General features: G+C 43.9%; 1 protein-coding gene across 1 annotated transcript in view; it reads right to left on the reverse strand.

The window, feature by feature from the left end:
* The window catches only part of EPHB1 (EPH receptor B1), a 453,710-nt gene that overhangs the window by 77,840 nt on the left and 356,675 nt on the right, over window positions 1-19,195 (reverse strand). Inside the window, exons 8-9 of the mRNA XM_033212584.1 lie at window positions 16,850-16,958; window positions 15,922-15,986 (exon numbers count right to left, since the gene is read on the reverse strand). Coding sequence (XP_033068475.1) covers window positions 15,922-15,986; window positions 16,850-16,958 — 174 coding nt within the window. The remainder of the gene's footprint in view (window positions 1-15,921; window positions 15,987-16,849; window positions 16,959-19,195) is intronic.

A 19,195-nucleotide genomic window follows, 5' to 3' on the forward strand; every position in this document is an offset into this window, starting at 1 on the left:
AAAAATTGTGATTGAATCTTCATGCCTTTGGACACACTGAAGTATGAAAAACAAATAAAATGGTGAATGAGAAATACATAAAGGAATATAGACCTTGTCACTGATATATACAGTGGCAAGATAAATAGGTGTGCATGGGGACAAAGTAGAGAATTGTCACTGCAGAAAAAAAACATTCAAAAAGTAGAGGAGTGGGAACAAAAAAAGGAAATGGAACCCAAGAAACAAATGCATTCATTCACAATGTAATTTTTCAACACGTTTGATATGTCCTTAGGCAAAGTACAGGAATTGTTTACATGGTGGTGGGTGGTGGAAAGGCTGAGGCTTCGAAGGTCAAATGACATGGTCCGGTATCACAGCCTTGGGAAGAGTAGGGGCTTTCCCTGCCAGGTACTGCTGTCTCATTCAAGAAACAGTCAGGTCAGCAGGGGCAAGCAGGCCTAAAAAAGCCACCCTGCAGGGTGCCGGGACTGGGGCGCAAGGCTGAGGTTAGGCCTCAGGTTTCACGAGCTCCATTTTAGCACCTCCCTCCTCTTCATGTCCCCCACCCCTCACCACTGAAGCTTGTTCCTTGGTGACCCCCAGCTCTAGTTTTGACATTTTCCATCCAAAAATCTTCTGATGGCTCTATAGCTCCCCTAAACTGGTGTTGCTTGGTCACCAATTCAGGCAAGAAATGGAAATACTAGAGTGTAATCCAAATGAAGACGTAAGATACAGCAAATCATTGAGGGGAATTTTTATTTTTATTTTTATTTTTTGAGACGGAGTCTTGCTCTGTTGCCCAGGCTGGAGTGCAGTGGTGTGATCTCGGCTCACTGCAACCTCCGCCTCCCGGGTTCAAGTGATTCTTCTGCCTCAGCCTCTTGAATAGCTGGGATTACAGGCGTGCACCACCACACCTGGCTAAGTTTTGTATTTCTACTAGAGATGGGGGTTTCACTATCTTGACCAGGCTGGTCTTGAACTCCTGACCTCGTGATCCACCTGCCTCGGCCTCCTAAAGTGCTAGGATTACAGGCGTGAGCCACCGTGCCTGGCCTGAGGGGATTATTTTTTAAGATAAGGAGGGCCGGGTGTCCTGTCCAGAGGAACAGTTTTTTTCTGAAAGATGAGTTATTCCCAGTCACTTGTTTTAGGGCTGTTCACATCATTCCAGAAGGCTCCTTGAAAGCTTTGGGAGGACACTGACTTGGGAATATATAGACTGAAATGTGAACAAAGCAAATTGAGAGATCCTCACCTTTATGTAGAATATTCTAGTCCCTAGGATGGGATATGAGGGATGTGTGTACGTAGGAAGAGACTTCTGCTTTAATAAAAGTGGACAAAGAAAAACAGAGATGGGGGTGCCAGGCCTTTTTCATTTGTTATAAAGAACAAGTGAAGAGTAAGAACAGACAAACCAGATTGGAAGCATATAGAGAACCCCGGTCAGCATCTCCAGGCCACCCCAACCCAAGGTTCTGGGGGAACCTTGGGTTCCCCCAGAAGCAGCCCTAGAGGCAAGATTTTTGAAAGTAAGTGGCTTATCTGGGTGGTGATCCCAAGAAGTACCTGAGATGAGAAAGGAAGTAAGATAGAGAAAGGAAGGCAGCCTGTAAGAGGTGGGTTCTCAAGCCACTGACCATGTGGGTCATTGAGCAGGCCTAATTCCCCTGAGATTCACATCTAAACAATGTCTAGGTTAGCACATGTTTCAGAGTTGGCCCACCTTGGGGTCGAGGGAGCTGTGATATTTCCACACAATTGGTCAGGGGCTGCTTGGCCTGTTGTACGGGTGGGCGGGGGAGGCTCCAGGGCCAGGGAAAGCAGTCAGGCAAAGCAACACTGATGCGGCAGGTGGAAGCCAGCTGATGTGCGACTGGCAGCAACAGATGCACTCAGAATGCAAAAGGGACAGCAGGTCAGTGTCAACAAGCTGTGACTTCTCCCAGATTGTGTGCTGTGGTGAGAGGAGGTAAAGAGCCCAGATGTTAGGACCCAAAGGTAAGGTCAGGACCCCCAAACCTTTTACTAGCCCTGTGTAATGTGACAAGTCGGCACACATCTCTTAGCATGGTTTCCTCCAAGGTGACTGTGAGATTAAAGAACATATTGCTGATGACATACCTAGCACAGTGCCTGATGTACAGTGATGACTCACTGACTGATAGACTTGTTATATCATCAGTAAATTGTTCTAGGAAGTGTTTGGGGAGGTAGGAAGAGGAAGCAAGCGGAGGGTGGGCAGTGGGGGTTGTAAGCCGCTTAGGGTTATATTAGTTACTTTAAAAATAACTACCTTGTTATTTTAGATCAAAGGCTTTTGAACGATGTATGCTAAGCTGTCCTACAGGAACTCTTCCATGGAAACTAATTAAACAATCTAGAATATGCGGTAATGAATGGTTTGCAAGTAAAGACATACATAAGGATGAATGGGAAAGGATTCTGAGTTAATGAGTTTTACAGATATTGGCCCCAATCAGTTCAAGGAAGGAGCTATTCCCAGAAGGGAAAGGGCTCATCTCTTAATGATGCCAGGATTCTTTTGGGCCAGTAAGGTGCAAATAAGTGCACACAAATGGAACAAAGTCTGCACTGTGAAGATGGGTGCACTTTACTGACGAAGAGAGGTGTGCTGCTTTGCTAGCTTGTAGAATTAAGAAATATGTGTGTGCGTGTGTGTGCACACACATATGTGATGTCACAGCTGCTGTTCTGGGGCCATGGGCTTTGGTGTCACTGAGGTCTTTCATCAGAAGTCAAGGAGACTGCCTGGAGTAGTGATGCAATGTCAGTTTAGAACATCTTAATGGCTGCATCTATGCAACAATTAGACTCAGTACTCATTTTCTCTGAAATTGAGGAAAGCATTGTCACATTGAAGAAGGGAAACTGAAAAAGTGAATCATTGGTCTAACAAATGGTTCAAACTCAATGACTTTCCCCTAAGGTCTGACAGGGTGGGCTGAGAAAGTGGCTTTGGTGTTACTCCTCTGTGGGGGGCAGTAGTCTGTGTTCTATATCGGGAGAGTGACTTCGTTGAGCACTCTCAACCCAGCATGTAAGTGCTCCCCCTGCATCCACCTCATCTCAGAATGACACATCTTCCTAGACCTCTCTCTTGCAGTACAGTTAGCCTTTCCAAATCTTAGAAGATGATGAGGGAAAAAAAAGTCTTTAGCTAGGCAGAACAGGTCATTTGTCTTTTGGCTCATTTTGTGTTTCTGCATAAATCCTACATCAGCCTGTTCCTGCTCCCACTTGCCAGTGAGCAGTTTTTAATTATCAGGAAAATGGTGTTTAGTGCAATGAATCATCAGACAGTGAACAAGGAATTCAAGTCAGCTACAGAGTCGGGCACAGCCAAACATTTAGAGACAGGGCTCAGAAAACGTTCTCAGATTTGTGAGTGTTGGGGAAATATTATTAGTGGCAGTAATAATAATATCAGATGTAACATATCCCTATAATGTAAAGCATTTTATAGTAATCTGTACTATGCTTTATATTATCATTATTGCTAATATAAATATTGTTAACGTATTTATATGTTATAGTTTCCAATTATTTTCATCATAGGTTACATACCTGTGGCACAAAAATGTTATGTATGGATTAACCTACTGATTATTAGTACCTCAAAAGAGAGAAAAATCTTTAATTTTGTGTTCTTTTAATTTATTAATTTCGATTAAAGATCTAATTTGCAGACATCTGAGTTCTTTGACCTAAAAATTCACTTATGCTATAGTTAAGATAAACTACAGCCTTAAAGGACCATAGTCTCAGGAGAATTACCAAATCTTAAACATGAACCAAGCCTTTAAATATATTAGGTTTGGGGAGAAATGATTTAGCCACTGTCCAGAACCTTGTTGCATGGAATGGAGTAGTTCTTGAAGCAGAAGAAACTTCTGACCATTGTCAAAGACCCACATCAGTAGATCAGGATGCTCTCAAAAGTGAAAAGGCTGGGACATGTCTCTGGGGATGTCGCAGACATGTAGAGTGTATCTGAAAAGTGGGGGACACCTTTTACAAGTGCCAGGGTCTCAGGGAAGAGCAGAAGAGGGCTGGAAAGGGCCATTTTAAACAGTAGGTGATATTTGGGGATTGAAAGCTGGAGGGAGAGGAGTGAATCCTTCTATCCAGGCCTCCTGTGCATTCAGGAAGTAAAAAATCAATACCGTGGACATCTTAGTGGAGACCACGAATACCCACATGGCTCCAGAGGTGCCAGGAAAAACCTGGCACTTCCAAGCTGGTGGAGGATGCCTAGAATTCCACAGTATGGTTTCAGAGGTAGTGCATTAGGCTGTGTTTAGTCATTAATATTTTTGTGTCCCAGCAGGTTTGAACAGGCCCATGAGAAAGTGTGGCTTTTTGTTCTTTATTCTGGATTCAAGGCAGACGATGTCATTTTTGTGACTCCCCTAAATTTGGTTCAGATATTTAAGCACAAGGGGTTTTACGTGTTTGGAGATCTTTACATACAGGGACTTCATCCAATCTTCTGCCTCCGTATGTTGATCATCCTTTTCCTCAACAGTAATTAGGACTCCAAACCAGCACTGTGCTAAGAACTGTGGAAGCATCAGCAAAACAAAGTTCACAAGGTTCTTTAGGCAATCAAGATATGAAATAACTGGAGAACAGTGCTGAATAGTCTTGGATCAGGAGCCCACATCTGGAAATGGGTTGCAAGTGCTGCAGAGACCAGAAAAGGCAGAGGCTATGGGTGCCAGTCTTCAGGGTCAGAATCCTGAAAACACCAGAACTCAGCTTGAGCCTGAAAGAACAAGTGCACATCGCATTGCACTGGAAAAGGAGAAGCCTGGAGTATCGTGAGCCACAGCTAATGGAGCCCTGGCAGTGCGTGAGTGGGGAGAGTGACACCAGCTTGAATGTAGAGGGAATCAGTGATAGTCAGAAGCATGGGAAGGCCTTGGTTACAAATAGAGGCATTAGGATTGATGTCATGGGACACACAGAGCTGACAATGGTTCCATCAGCAAGGGATGGATGTACTGAAAGTGGGGCATTGGGGGGCTCATTTTGCTGGCAAGCTGCAGCATTTGCAGGTAGTGTGGGCAAGGGGCTAGAGGTTGGAAAAATAGCTATGAGGTTGTTATTTAATGCTAATTCAGGTGTAAGATAACAGAGTTTTCAACTGGAGTGCTGCAATAAGAACAGCAGAAAAGACAAGACAAATTTCAAAGGAAGAAGTGGCTGCAGTTGATGAGCAGTCAGACGTGGGGAATTAGGGAGGGATAAGATGAATCCAAGTCAATGCCAAGACTTCTAGAATCACATGGCACTATTAACCAGGTGAAGGACTTTTGGAAAGAAATCCTATTGTAAGAGGTGCTGGCACATATGGTTTTAGACTTTGGATATACAAATGAAATATGCAGGTGCTTAGAAGCTAGTCAGAAAACTCGGACTGAAAACAGAGTCAGAAGAGTGGAACTGGAGTTGTGGGTTTGGGAGGCACATGGGTTGTAGCTGAAAGGCTGGAGACTGGGCAGTTTCTTGGAGTAAACCTACTAGTGAAGGCTGAAGAACACTAGAAATAGTTTGCCCCACTGACCTCTGAGGGTTAAGACCAGGACAATGGGTGGTCATCTTTTTCCATGAGAGCAGGGATCATGGGTGCCCAGCCAGTGCTTGAGGAAGAATCCAGGAGAGGACCCTCAGGGCAGACAAGGCAGGCTGGAAAAGCAGTGGGTGGGAGGAGGACCTTCCTGACACGTTGTGTTTGGGGGTTTTACCACATTTTTGGGATTTGCTCCAAAAACCAGTTATTGCTGAACATCTATCTCCCAAAGAAGAAAAGTAGACCACAGCTGCTTCCTCTTGAGGAAAGTATTTCAGAAAAAAAGCTTAACATCTCTCTGCTTTGTGGGTATCAATGACCGGGACAGGCAGGTACTTCCCAGCAAGGCCCACTGATTCTGGGTCACTGAGGAGTTGTTGGGAAGCTGAGGGCAAAAGCTGATGATCTCAGGACCAAAAGAGTTAACCTGGTTTCTTGAGTCTCTGGCTTAGAGCCAACAGCAGACACATGGGTGAATCAAGCTCATAAAATTTATTTGCCATTTAATAAGCCCCCACTGTAAACTCAGCCACCTTTAGTACCAAGGAGCCTTTCCTCCTCTCCCAATAAGTCTTCATTTACTCTTCTCTGACCAGTGCTCTGGTTACCCTCCAGAAGAGGGAGCGAAAATTGCCAGTCTGTCTCCTTCCTCCAGGGACACACCTGACCTGCACTTTGGTTCCCAAGGTGATTTCTTCTGGGCTGGATGCTGTGTCCCTTGCAATTCTGAAATACCAGGCACCACCTAGAATCCAGAAACTGGGTGTGGAATCTTGGAACTAGACGTTTCTGGGTGTAATTTCATCCCACATCCTGTCTAAAGCAGAAATCTTCTCTCTAGCATCCTTTACTGACAGCTCTCTAGTCTCTGCTTGAATAGGAACAGAGAACTCACACCTCCCTGCAAGGCAGACTGTCTCTTTGCTGGACAGCTCTAGTGAGGAAGCAGTGCACTTACAATGAATAAATCTGGCCTACTTTGATATTTCACTTGACGGTGCTATTTAATCTCATGAAGCCAACAACATTTTTCTTTTGCCATGCCATTACACTGGATGATGACTTCCATGTCCCTGCCTGGGTGTCTGCAGCACTGAACAATGGCATTTCCAAGTCTCTTTGATAGCAGATCCGAACTTGCCACTGCTCCACAAGCAAGTTGCTCTCTTCTGGACAGGCACTTTGCAGACAATGTCCTTCTTGAAATAGGATCCCAGAACTAACATCACTCTAGATAGGTTCTTACCACAGTATCTTCCCACACAGAAGATACTGTTTATATATCACCTTTTGTGATCTGAACCCTAATCGAGACCACAGAGTCAGACAGATCTGAATTTTAAACCTTGTTTTGCAAATCATGAATTCCAAGACTCTCAACAGGTAACTTGTTCTCTCTGAGGCTTTGTTTCTTCATATGCAAAATGAACCTCCTGGGGCTGTTAGGAGGATGAAACTAGTTAATATACGTAAAGTGGTTAACACAGTAAGTGTGCAATACTGGTGGTTATTAGTATTCTACTGCATCAATAACATTGCTTGGATTTTTATCAGCTATATATCACTGATATTAAGAATGTGGTCAACTAAATCATCTTTTCCACACAAATAAACAGCAAGTTAGGTCTCCTATGTGCACTGCTTTATTTTTGTTTTAACCTAAACACTAGATTCCAGATTTATCCTGCTAACATTTTGTCTTACAGATTTCAAATTAGCATTCAAAGCTGTTGGATAGTTCTGAATTTTGATTCATCTTCTCTGGTGTTAGTTATGCTCTCCAACTGTTACCTACACACTTGATAAGCTTCCCTATGCTTGCACCTGAGTCATGAATTTAAAAAACAATCAAACAAACAAGAGATTGAATAGGACAAGGACCAAAATAACACAAGGGACTTCCTTCCTGGCTGACAGAGTCACTAACCTACTTTCTTTTGGTAGGAAGACAAGCTCGGTATCCACTTAAAAATGCTTTCCCTTAGGAGACCATAAAATATTTTTGCCAAAATAAAAATTCACTCCATCTGCAATTCCTCTTGAATTTACTAAAGGTATAACCTTGGTAAATTAGATGAGGCCCTTATACTTTTTTCTTCATGAACCTTTGGGGGTTCCCAGTGATCACTGAATTCAAGTTTAAATGCCCAGAACCCATCTGCTTAATCGTCTCTCCAAATGTTTGGCAGGGATCAAGTTCAGACTCCTGTTCTGTAATCTCTGTGCTCTGCCCTCTTACCCTATGTGAAAACTAGGGTGTTTGTCAATCTAAAGTCTTTGGGCACATACCCCATTTGTTTGTGCTTTTCCCAAAGTTCACCAACAGTAGTGCTGTCATGTTATTTGCAGTTTCCTGCAAACAGATGTGAGTCTGTCAGGGCCGCTTTCTGAAAGTTCTTGACCCTAAACCCCTTAACAAGCTCTCATCTTTAAATGTGTCCCAGAGATTCTGGTATGTTGTATCTTTGTTCTCATTGGTTTCAAAGAACATCTTTATTTCTGCTTTCATTTCGTTATGTACCCAGTAGTCATTCAGGAGCAGGTTGTTCAGTTTCCATGTAGTTGAGCGGTTTGGATTGAGTTTCTTAGTCCTGAGTTCTAGTTTGATTGCACTGTGGTCTGAGAGACAGTTTGTTATAATTTCTGTTCTTGTACATTTGCTGAGGAGTGCTTTACTTCCAATTATGTGGTCAATTTTGGAATAAGTGCGATGTGGTGCTGAGAAGAATGTATATTCTGTTGATTTGGGGTGGAGAGTTCTATAGATGTCTATTAGGTCCGCTTGGTGCAGAGATGAGTTCAATTCCTGGATATCCTTGTTAACTTTCTGTCTCGTTGATCTGTCTAATGTTGACAGTGGAGTGTTGAAGTCTCCCATTATTATTGTATGGGAGTCTAAGTCTCTTTGTAGGTCTCTAAGGACTTGCTTTATGAATCTGGGTGCTCCTGTATTGGGTGCATATATATTTAGGAGAGTTAGCTCTTCCTGTTGAATTGATCCCTTTACCATGATGTAATGGCCTTCTTTGTCTCTTTTGATCTTTGATGGTTTAAAGTCTGTTTTATCAGAGACTAGGATTGCAACCCCTGCTTTTTTTTGTTCTCCATTTGCTTGGTAGATCTTCCTCCATCCCTTTATTTTGAGCCTATGTATGTCTCTGCATGTGAGATGGGTCTCCTGAATACAGCAGACTGATGGGTCTTGACTCTTGATCCAGTTTGCCAGTCTGTGTCTTTTAATTGGAGCATTTAGTCCATTGACATTTAAGGTTAATATTGTTATGTGTGAACTTGATCCTGTCATTATGATATTAACTGGTTATTTTGCTCGTTAGTTGATGCAGTTTCTTCCTAGCCTCGATGGTCTTTACATTTTGGCATTTAAAGCAGTGTGTAGAGGGAAATTTATAGCACTAAATGCCCACAAGAGAAAGCAGGAGAGATCTAAAATTGACACTCTAACATCACAATTAAAAGAACTAGAGAGGCAAGAGCAAACACATTCAAAAGCTAGCAGAAGGCAAGAAATAACTAAGATCAGAGCAGAACTGAAGGAGATAGAGACACAAAAAACCCTCCAAAAAATCAATGAATCCAGGAGTTGGTTTTTTGAAAAGATCAACAAAATTGACAGACTGCTAGCTAGACTAATAAAGAAGAAAAGAGAGAGGAATCAAATAGACGCAATAAAAAATGATAAAGGGGATATCACCACCGACCCCACAGAAATACAAACTACCATCAGAGAATACTATAAACACCTCTACGCAAATCAACTAGAAAATCTAGAAGAAATGGATAATTTCCTGGACACTTACACTCTCCCAAGACTAAACCAGGAAGAAGTTGAATCCCTGAATAGACCAATAGCAGGCTCTGAAATTGAGGCAACAATTAATAGCCTACCCACCAAAAAAAGTCCAGGACCAGATGGATTCACAGCTGAATTCTACCAGAGGTACAAGGTGGAGCTGGTACCATTCCTTCTGAAACTATTTCAATCAATAGAAAAAGAGGGAATCCTCCCTAACTCTTTTTATGAGGCCAACATCATCCTGATACCAAAGCCTGGCAGAGACACAACAAAAAGAGAGAATTTTAGACCAATATCCCTGATGAACATCGATGCAAAAATCCTCAATAAAATACTGGCAAACCGGATTCAGCAGCACATCAAAAAGCTTATCCACCATGATCAAGTGGGCTTCATCCCTGGGATGCAAGGCTGGTTCAACATTCGCAAATCAATAAACGTAATCCAGCATATAAACAGAACCAAAGACAAGAACCACATGATTATCTCAATAGATGCAGAAAAGGCTTTTGACAAAATTCAACAGCCCTTTATGCTAAAAACGCTCAATAAATTTGGTATTGATGGAACGTACCTCAAAATAATAAGAGCTATTTATGACAAACCCACAGCTAATATCATACTGAATGGGCAAAAACTGGAAAAATTCCCTTTGAAAACTGGCACAAGACAGGGATGCCCTCTCTCACCACTCCTATTCAACATAGTGTTGGAAGTTCTGGCTAGGGCAATCAGGCAAGAGAAAGAAATCAAGGGTATCCAGTTAGGAAAAGAAGAAGTCAAATTGTCCCTGTTTGCAGATGACATGATTGTATATTTAGAAAACCCCATCGTCTCAGCCCAAAATCTGCTTAAGCTGATAAGCAACTTCAGCAAAGTCTCAGGATACAAAATCAATGTGCAAAAATCACAAGCATTCTTATACACCAGTAACAGACAAGCAGAGAGCCAAATCAGGAATCAACTTCCATTCACAATTGCTTCAAAGAGAATCAAATACCTAGGAATCCAGCTTACAAGGGATGTAAAGGACCTCTTCAAGGAGAACTACAAACCACTGCTCAGTGAAATCAAAGAGGACACAAACAAATGGAAGAACATACCATGCTCATGGATAGGAAGAATCAATATCGTGAAAATGGCCATACTGCCCAAGGTGATTTATAGATTCAATGCCATCCCCATCAAGCTACCAATGACTTTCTTCACAGAATTGGAAAAAACGGCTTTAAAGTTCATATGGAACCAAAAAAGAGCCCGCATTGCCAAGACAATCCTAAGTCAAAAGGACAAAGCTGGAGGCGTCACGCTACCTGACTTCAAACTATACTACAAGGCTACAGTAACCAAAACAGCATGGTACTGGTACCACAACAGAGATATAGACCAATGGAACAGAACAGAGTCCTCAGAAATAATACCACACATCTACAGCCATCTGATCTTTGACAAACCTGAGACAAACAAGAAATGGGGAAAGGATTCCCTATTTAATAAATGGTGCTGGGAAAATTGGCTAGCCATAAGTAGAAAGCTGAAACTGGATCCTTCCCTTACCCCTTATACGAAAATTAATTCAAGATGGATTAGAGACTTAAATGTTAGACCTAATACCATAAAAACCCTAGAAGAAAATCTAGGTAGTACCATTCAGGACATAGGCATGGGCAAGGACTTCATGTCTAAAACACCAAAAGCAACGGCAGCAAAAGCAAAAATTGACACATGGGATCTAATTAAACTAAAGAGCTTTTGCACAGCCAAAGAAACTACCATCAGAGTGAACAGGCAACCTACAGAATGGGAAAAAATTTTTGCAACCTACTCATCTGACAAAGGGCTAATATCCAGAATCTACCAAGAACTCAAACAAATATACAAGAAAAAAGCAAACAACCCCATCAAAAAGTGGGGAAAGGATATGAACAGACATTTCTCAAAAGAAGACATTCATACAGCCAACAGACACATGAAAAAATGCTCATCATCACTGGCCATCAGAGAAATGCAAATCAAAACCACAATGAGATACCATCTCACACCAGTTAGAATGGCAATCATTAAGAAGTCAGGAAACAACAGGTGTTGGAGAGGATGTGGAGAAATAGGAACACTTTTACACTGTTGGTGGGATTGTAAACTAGTTCAACCATTATGGAAAACAGTATGGCGATTCCTCAAGGATCTAGAACTAGATGTACCATATGACCCAGCCATCCCACTACTGGGTATATACCCAAAGGATTATAAATTACTCTACTACAAAGACACATGCACACGTATGTTTATTGCGGCACTATTCACAATAGCAAAGACTTGGAATCAACCCAAATGTCCATCTGTGACAGACTGGATTAAGAAAATGTGGCACATATACACCATGGAATACTATGCAGCCATCAAAAAGGATGAGTTTGTGTCCTTTGTAGGGACATGGATGCAGCTGGAAACCATCATTCTTAGCAAACTATCACAAGAAGAGAAAACCAAACACCGCATGTTCTCACTCATAGGTGGGAACTGAACAATGAGATCACTTGGACTCGGGAAGGGGAACATCACACACTGGGGCCTATCATGGGGAGAGGGGAGGAGGGAGGGATTGCATTGGGGAGTTATACATGATATAAACGTCATGCACATGTACCCTAGAACTTAAAGTATAATAAAAAAAAAAAACAAGCTCTCATCTTCCACTCTCCCTACCCCCACACATTCCACCCAACTCAGAAATCAAGGAGGTGTCAACCTCTACAAAGTATGTAGTAATCTAATCCTTGTAAATATCTTTTAGATTCTACATTTCCCAAATGTAGAATCAACTGGAACTTTTTTCAAGATAGATTCCCAAACTTATACTTGCCCACCTAGATCATCCAGGTGGCCACGTGGACTGCCTAAATCATCCCACCCAGTCAATTGTTAGTCAGCCAGCACCTACTGAGAACTGGCCCACTAAAACCATGAAACAAACTCTCTGCCTCTTCCAGGACTCGGAAAACCACATCCCTACCCTCCCACCCTTAAACGTGCACGATAGGCTCAGAGGAAGAGCATCCAGCACCACACCCAGCACATCTTCTCTTCCAGCCTGCTTTCCAGCTATTCTCTTTCCACTCAATTCCGAATTCTCTTTACATTCCTGTTCCCTGGGCTCCCGGCTCTGAGGAGGAACATAAACCAGTGCCCTAGAAGCCACATTATGTTCTCAGGTTTACCAGATCTGCCATGTCTCAACTAGCTAGAGAAGGTATTCTGTTTGCAAACATTTCTGTCATTTCTTCTTCAGCCTTTGCATCAGTTTGAAAGGAAGGTCTGGGAGGGGAGGGGCTGCCAGCCTCTCTGTAGTGTCCTGTGCTCTGCCTGCAGGCAAGAGAGGTAGGGGCTTGCTCAGACATTAATGAACAAGCTGGGGAGCTGCTGGTTTTCTGTTACTCCCCAGTCGGGAAGATCTCAGAGCTCCAAATTGCTGTCTGCATCCCCCAGAAGTTCATGCCTGTGGATAGTCCAGGTATAATTATGTGCACACATTCTGATCAGACATTATCAATCTTTCTGCCTCCTGCAGTGGGATTCAGAGTGGGGAGCCACCAAACACCAACTTGGACAGCTGGGATTAGTCCCGGAGCTGCTCCTCATAATCAGGCTGTGGAAAGAGCATGGGCTCTGCAGCCAGGCTTAGAGGGTGTGCAGTCTGCCTCTGCTACTTAGTCATGTGCCCTAGATAAGTCACTTAACCTTCCTAGATTAGTTCATTTCTCTTAGAGTGGTTGTGAAGGTTCAATGAGTTTAAGAGAGCTACCAGAATAAAACTCCCAATGCTGGTAGTTCCCTAACCCATTACTTCTACCCCTACCCCCTCTTTGGCCAGGCCCTCCCTCCATCAGAGCCTTCCATTTCCCCTTCTGTTATATGAGTGCTGAGCCATCCGCCAGCTCTGCACTCCTTTGACCATGATTCTCCAACAGTAATAGCTTTAGTCAGGAAGACGGATATTCACAGGAGTAAATGCACAAATGCAATTCAACGCAAGAGACTGAGTTCAGAGAACTTGGGTGCAAAGAGGAGCCAGGTGCCCAGGGTTGGATCAAAAGAGAATAGTTATGAATAGAGGGAAAGGACAAGATTTATAAAAGGCAAACCAAATTAAAAAGAGGACAGACTTCTAAGGAAGCCAAGGGAGTGAACCCAGACCCACAAAAAACCCTGCATCCATCCTGAGTCCCAGGAATGGCGACTATGCAGCTGGCCAACAATGTTCCTTCAGCTGTCCTCTCTTGTTCCAGCAAGGCCACAATTACTGCAGACTGAGGACTGGTTTTTCTATGGATCTCAGGAACCAGTAAAATCTTCCTCTGTTGGTCTGAGAGGTGACAGAGTCCCCCAAAAGGTGGCTGTGAGCATTTTGGAAGCACGCTTTTGTGCATATGGGTACCATGTGATGGCCTGGCATAGCTACACCTCGAGAGCAGGAGAACAGGCAGATCTCAGGTTGCAGCAGCTGAAAGGGCAAAAAGTTCCACCCCGCTCAATGTTTGGAGACCCTCTGTACCCCACCCAAGGGGTGAAGCCAAGATTTGGCTTGCACGCTTTTGGAAAGGGAGCTCTCACCTAAGGCATCCTAAGGCATCTTTGGCTATCTCTAGACTTTGAAGTGAGAGTCTTCCTTTTGAACCTAATGTTGTATCTTTGTGGTCCTGGCTCCGCTTTCAGGCTGACATGACCACCTCTAAATGTTTCATCCACAGCATTCACAGGATACCAGATCTGAAATGGACCTTACAGTGGCTCATGATGAAAAGGAGTCAGCCCTGAGCAAGAGTCAGGGAAGCAATGTCAGGATCCTGAGGCAGAGGCAGGGAAGCAGGGAGATGAAGGTCGCCCTTGAGGAAATACTGAGGCACCCTGGTGGGTACACCATCATTTGAGAATCACAGGTACAAGCAAAGTCCCTGTTACCCAGCTGAGGAAGGTAAGGCCCTGCCTGGAAGGGCTAATGTACAGGCCAATATAAATAGAAGCATCCTGTAGATTACGCAGCAAGGCACACAGTCAGGTCATAGGAAAAGAAAGAGAACACAGTAGGGTTGATCCCTCTGAAATCAGTGACAATGGAGGCCCAGGGTGGCCCAGGGAGAGAAAGAAAGAGGAATAAGCGGGACTCTGAATATAGCAGGAACAAATGCCTGTGGCCTAGAGGGGCCCCCCATTTGGGCTGCTGATGGTGGGGGCTGCCCTGGGATATCGTGGGAAAGCAGTGGTGCTCAAGCCAGTGAGGAACCCACAGCTCCCTCCAGCAATAAGTGCCCTGGGCAGCAGCCCAGCTGCCAGGGGCTTGGGCCTCTGCAAACCCTTGGCAGGGTCTTGATCTTAGATTGAAAGCCACATCCACGAAGTGCCCTTTGTACAGCCTGAGTCAGCACTGGCCGCATTAGAACACAAGCTCCTTCATGGTGCAGCTGCTTCTGTGAACATCCTGGCATCACTTTCCCACCTTGGGTAACCTTGGAGAAGAGGCAGTCTGGTCCATGAGAACTTTGGCCTGGGAGTCCATGTTCGCCCCCAGAAGAACCCCGCTGTGGAGGCAGGTTTGGCATGTAGGTACCTGGGAGGTCTGTTTTCCATGCTTATTGCTGACAGAACAGGAAGCACTGGCCTTACATTGCAACAAGGGGGTTGAGGGGAGATGAGGCTCACAGAAGAAGCCTCGACAGAGCATAGCACACAGCGCTGGGACAGATTTCTGAGGGCATCTGTCGAATTCAAAAGGAGTTATTTAGAAACAGAATGTGTCTGCTGTAAGGATCTGAGAATTCTGTTTTCTGGAGGCAGAAAGGTGGCTCAACTGACCTAGTGAGACCTTTCTCAGGTCCTGCAATGCCGTCATTATACAGATGAGAAAATGAGTCTGATAGAGAACTTTATGTTGCACATTGGTGAAAAGAAATTTTAGTTATAAAGATATTATAAATATAGGTTTATAAAAGAGAGGGGAGGAGGACAATGAGTGAGAAAAACTTTTAAAGATACTGCTTAAAGGAAAACACTTGGGAGATATCCCAGCACTTTGGCCTCTTGGGCTCTGCTATCTTTTTAATTCCCTACATTCATGTTCTATGGCTTATCTGTGAATTTGGTTAACACATTCCCCAGCCACTCAATTGGATAAGATAAGGCAGAAGATGTTAATAGAGAGCCCTCCATCTTTTCCCACTGAGTCTGATTTGAGGATTCATTGACTCGCTAAACCCAATCTTTTCCCTGCATTCTGTGTCCTATATGGGCTTATCATCACAGACAACAATCTACCCACCAGGCATCCAGCGAGTACCCACGACAGGTAGACGGCAGATGGGAGGGCAGCCTGTTGCCCCTGGAAACCTGCAGAAAGGTGGCCAAGGCACGGGTGGCTGAGAGGGAACTTGCCACCAGGACCAGCCAGTCTGGCTATAAAGAGCACTCTGAGCATTAGCTCAGAGGCCTGTGGGGGTTAGACACTGGGTGTCTGCTTTCTACTTACCTCGGCCTGTGCTGTAATGCTGGAGCTTATCGCTGTACACAGCCTCTTTGCTATAAGCCCGTTTCCTGCGGATACAAAGAGGTGCTCACTCAGCCACAGGACACACCCACCACTCTGTTCCAGGTACCTCCATCTAGGCCCCAGTCCAGATGGGGGCTCACCCGGGGCATCTCCCAGGATTGGGGACTGGGCAACTCTCATTTCAGCCCTCCTGCTGCAGTTAGAGCTCTGGTTGAGCACACCTCACCCCTGTGGGCAGATGGGTCTGCTTTCCAGTCGAGGTCTTACAGAAGCCCAGCGGGGCTGTGGGACCCCATTTAGAGGGCAGAGCTGATAAGGGCAGAGGCAAAGAGGACGTTCATCAGCACTTAAGCTACATTGCAGAACTGCTTGGGAGGGAGCCAACTACAGGGGTTTGCATGGCAGAATCTGGGCTAACCACTGAAGGCAGTAGCAGCAGTATTAAAAAATCACAAGGCTTTCAGGGCCAGCTCTTCTGCAGAACTCAGAGTTTCCCTTTCCTCTTCATCTTCTCTCCTGCCAGTCTGCCTCCCTCTTGCTGGCTGCTGAGAGCCTGAGTTCTCTAACTGGAGGATGGGCTGTGCACAGGCTTGATGCTCCAGAGGGTCAAATGCAATTTTGTAACTGTCACTCTGAAAAGCCATTGTGTGTAAGGGGGGCTAAAAGTCTTCGTTAAAATGAGGCTTGAGGATGGACGCTGTTTACTCATAGCCTTGCCCAGCTCTCATACAATTTTTTTCCCAGCTAAATAAATATCTAAAGCATTCTAGGCTGCTCTTGGATTGAGATTGAGTGATGATTGTGGTCGTGAATGGTCACACCCTATCTGATCCACACAGCCTGGGAAAGGGCATATGGAGAGGGGCTCTCTGGGTCCAAGGAGAACAAGTGAGAGTGGAGGACCTACCTGCTACAGACGATAGAGATGGCCACCAAGGACACAACGAACACGACCCCGGCTGCTGCCGAGCCAGCAATCAGGGGCAGTTGCTCCCTCAGCTCTGACTTGTAATCATCTAGGTGAGAAAGAGGCATTAGATTCCTTCCCATGTGCCCTTTGCATACAGCTGATACTCAGTGCACGATACCAAAGACATGATCTAAACCTACATATATGTAGAAGACAGTGTCTATGTGTCAGAGCTGTAAGTCTAACCAAAACAAACAGCAATTTTTAAGTTATAAATAAACAAAAACAACCATAAGCAAAGGACAATGAAAACAAAACAGCCGTGACAGAATCTGGGAACTACAGCTGATGACATTCCTGGAGCAGAGATGACTCCCAATCTATATTCCCTCAATTGGAAGGTCTCTCAAAGAACTGTCAGCCATGTTAAGGACATTCCAATGAAGGGGACTTATCTAAATGAAAACCACTGCTGAAATATCTTCTAAAGCATGAAGTTATGAAATGGCGCAGAGTCAACAGATTCATTGAGCAGATATTTAAAGAGTATCTGCAGTCAGCCAGCACTACCCCCAAGCACTGTGGAGGATGAAGAAATGCCTGAGAAATGAATGGCCCAGCACTCTGAGTTCCCACTCAAGAAGAAAATGATTAAGACTTCTGCCAAACGTTAGAACCATGCTGAATTATGCAGTGGAATGGGAAGCCTATGGGTCATAGAGGCAGACAGAGCTCATCTAAATCCTGGTATTACTATGTGTAAGCTTTGTGATATTGGACACATGATTTAGTCTTTCTGATCCTTAGACTGTTGAAAAAAACCAACTCATATGAAGCACATTTCACCCTGTCTGCTCTATCATGGGTGTCCTAAATACTACATCTCTTTTCTTTAATCTATACAAATCATTTCGCCCAGCTGGCTAGTATTAGTATTGTCCTGGTTATGCTTTCACTGGTGTTTGAAAGAACTATTATCTAATGTTCAGGATCTAGGCATATGGAAGTCAAGCTATTTATGTTCTATTACAATTAGAGTTGCCAGCTATAGCAAATACGAATGTAGGACTGCCAATCACATTTGAATTTCTGATAAACAACGAATAAGGTTTTAGTATAAGTATGCCTGAAATATTGCTTGGGAGATACTTACACTAAAACACTATTTTTGTGTGTCTGAAATTCAAATTTAACTGTTCATCTTATATTTTATCTAGCAACCCTAATGACAATACTTCTTCTTTTTTTTTTTTTTTAGGCAGTCTTGCTCTGTCGTCCAGGCTGGAGCGCAGTGGCACAAACTTGGCTTACTGTAACCTCCACCTCCCTAGTTTAAGCAATTTTTGTGCCTCAGCCTCCCGAGTAGCTGGAATTACAGGCACACGCCACCATACCTGGCTACTTTTTGTATTTTTAGTAGAGGTGGGGTTTCACCATGTTGGCCAGGCTGGTATTGAACTCGTGACCTTAAGTGATCCACCTGCCTCAGCCTCCCAAAGTGCTGGGATTACAGGTGTGAGCCACCATGCCCAGCCGACAATACTTCTTAAAGTGAGGTTCCCCATGAGCTATCAGAATTACCTGAGCCTGACTGTTAAACATGCCTATTTCCAGATCCCTCCTCAGATCTACTGAATAAGAACCTCTGGGTGAAGAAGAGGGTATCTGCATATTTAACAAATAGTCCAGGTGATTCTGATGTTCCCTAATGTTTGAGAACTATCCTTCAACCATGTTGGTGGAAAAAGATTTCTTTTTATTTATTTATTTATTTATTTATTTATTTATTTTGAGACGGAGTCTCGCTCTGCCGCCCAGGCTGGAGTGCAGTGGTCGGATTTCAGCTCACTGCAAGCTCCACCTCCCAGGTTTACGCCATTCTCCTGCCTCAGCCTCCCGAGTAGCTGGGACTACAAGTGCCCGCCACCTCGCCCGGCTGATTTTTTGTATTTTTTTAGTAGAGACGGGGTTTACACCTTGTTCGCCAGGATGGTCTCGATCTCCTGACCTTGTGATCCGCCCGTCTCGGCCTCCCCAAGTGCTGGGATTACAGGCTTGAGCCACCGTGCCCGGCCGGTGGAAAAAGATTTCTAAGAACAAGGATATTGGTTCTTGAAGCGTCCCACTCTCTAGAATTTTAAAGATGGAAGTCAATTTTAAAGACTGAAGGTAAATTTTCAGTTGCCCTCAGCTGAGAGCTTTCTGTAACATGTGTATTTGCTTTCTGTAATATGTGTATTTAAAATATAAATTTGGCAATAGAAAAATACACAGGGAACCACAATGAAGCATCCTTAACAACGTCTTTATAAATTAAAAACTTCATAATGTAATATGAAACTT

Source organism: Trachypithecus francoisi, unplaced genomic scaffold, assembly GCF_009764315.1.
Source record: "Trachypithecus francoisi isolate TF-2019V2 unplaced genomic scaffold, Tfra_2.0 Lachesis_group0, whole genome shotgun sequence".
NCBI lineage: Eukaryota > Metazoa > Chordata > Mammalia > Primates > Cercopithecidae > Trachypithecus > Trachypithecus francoisi.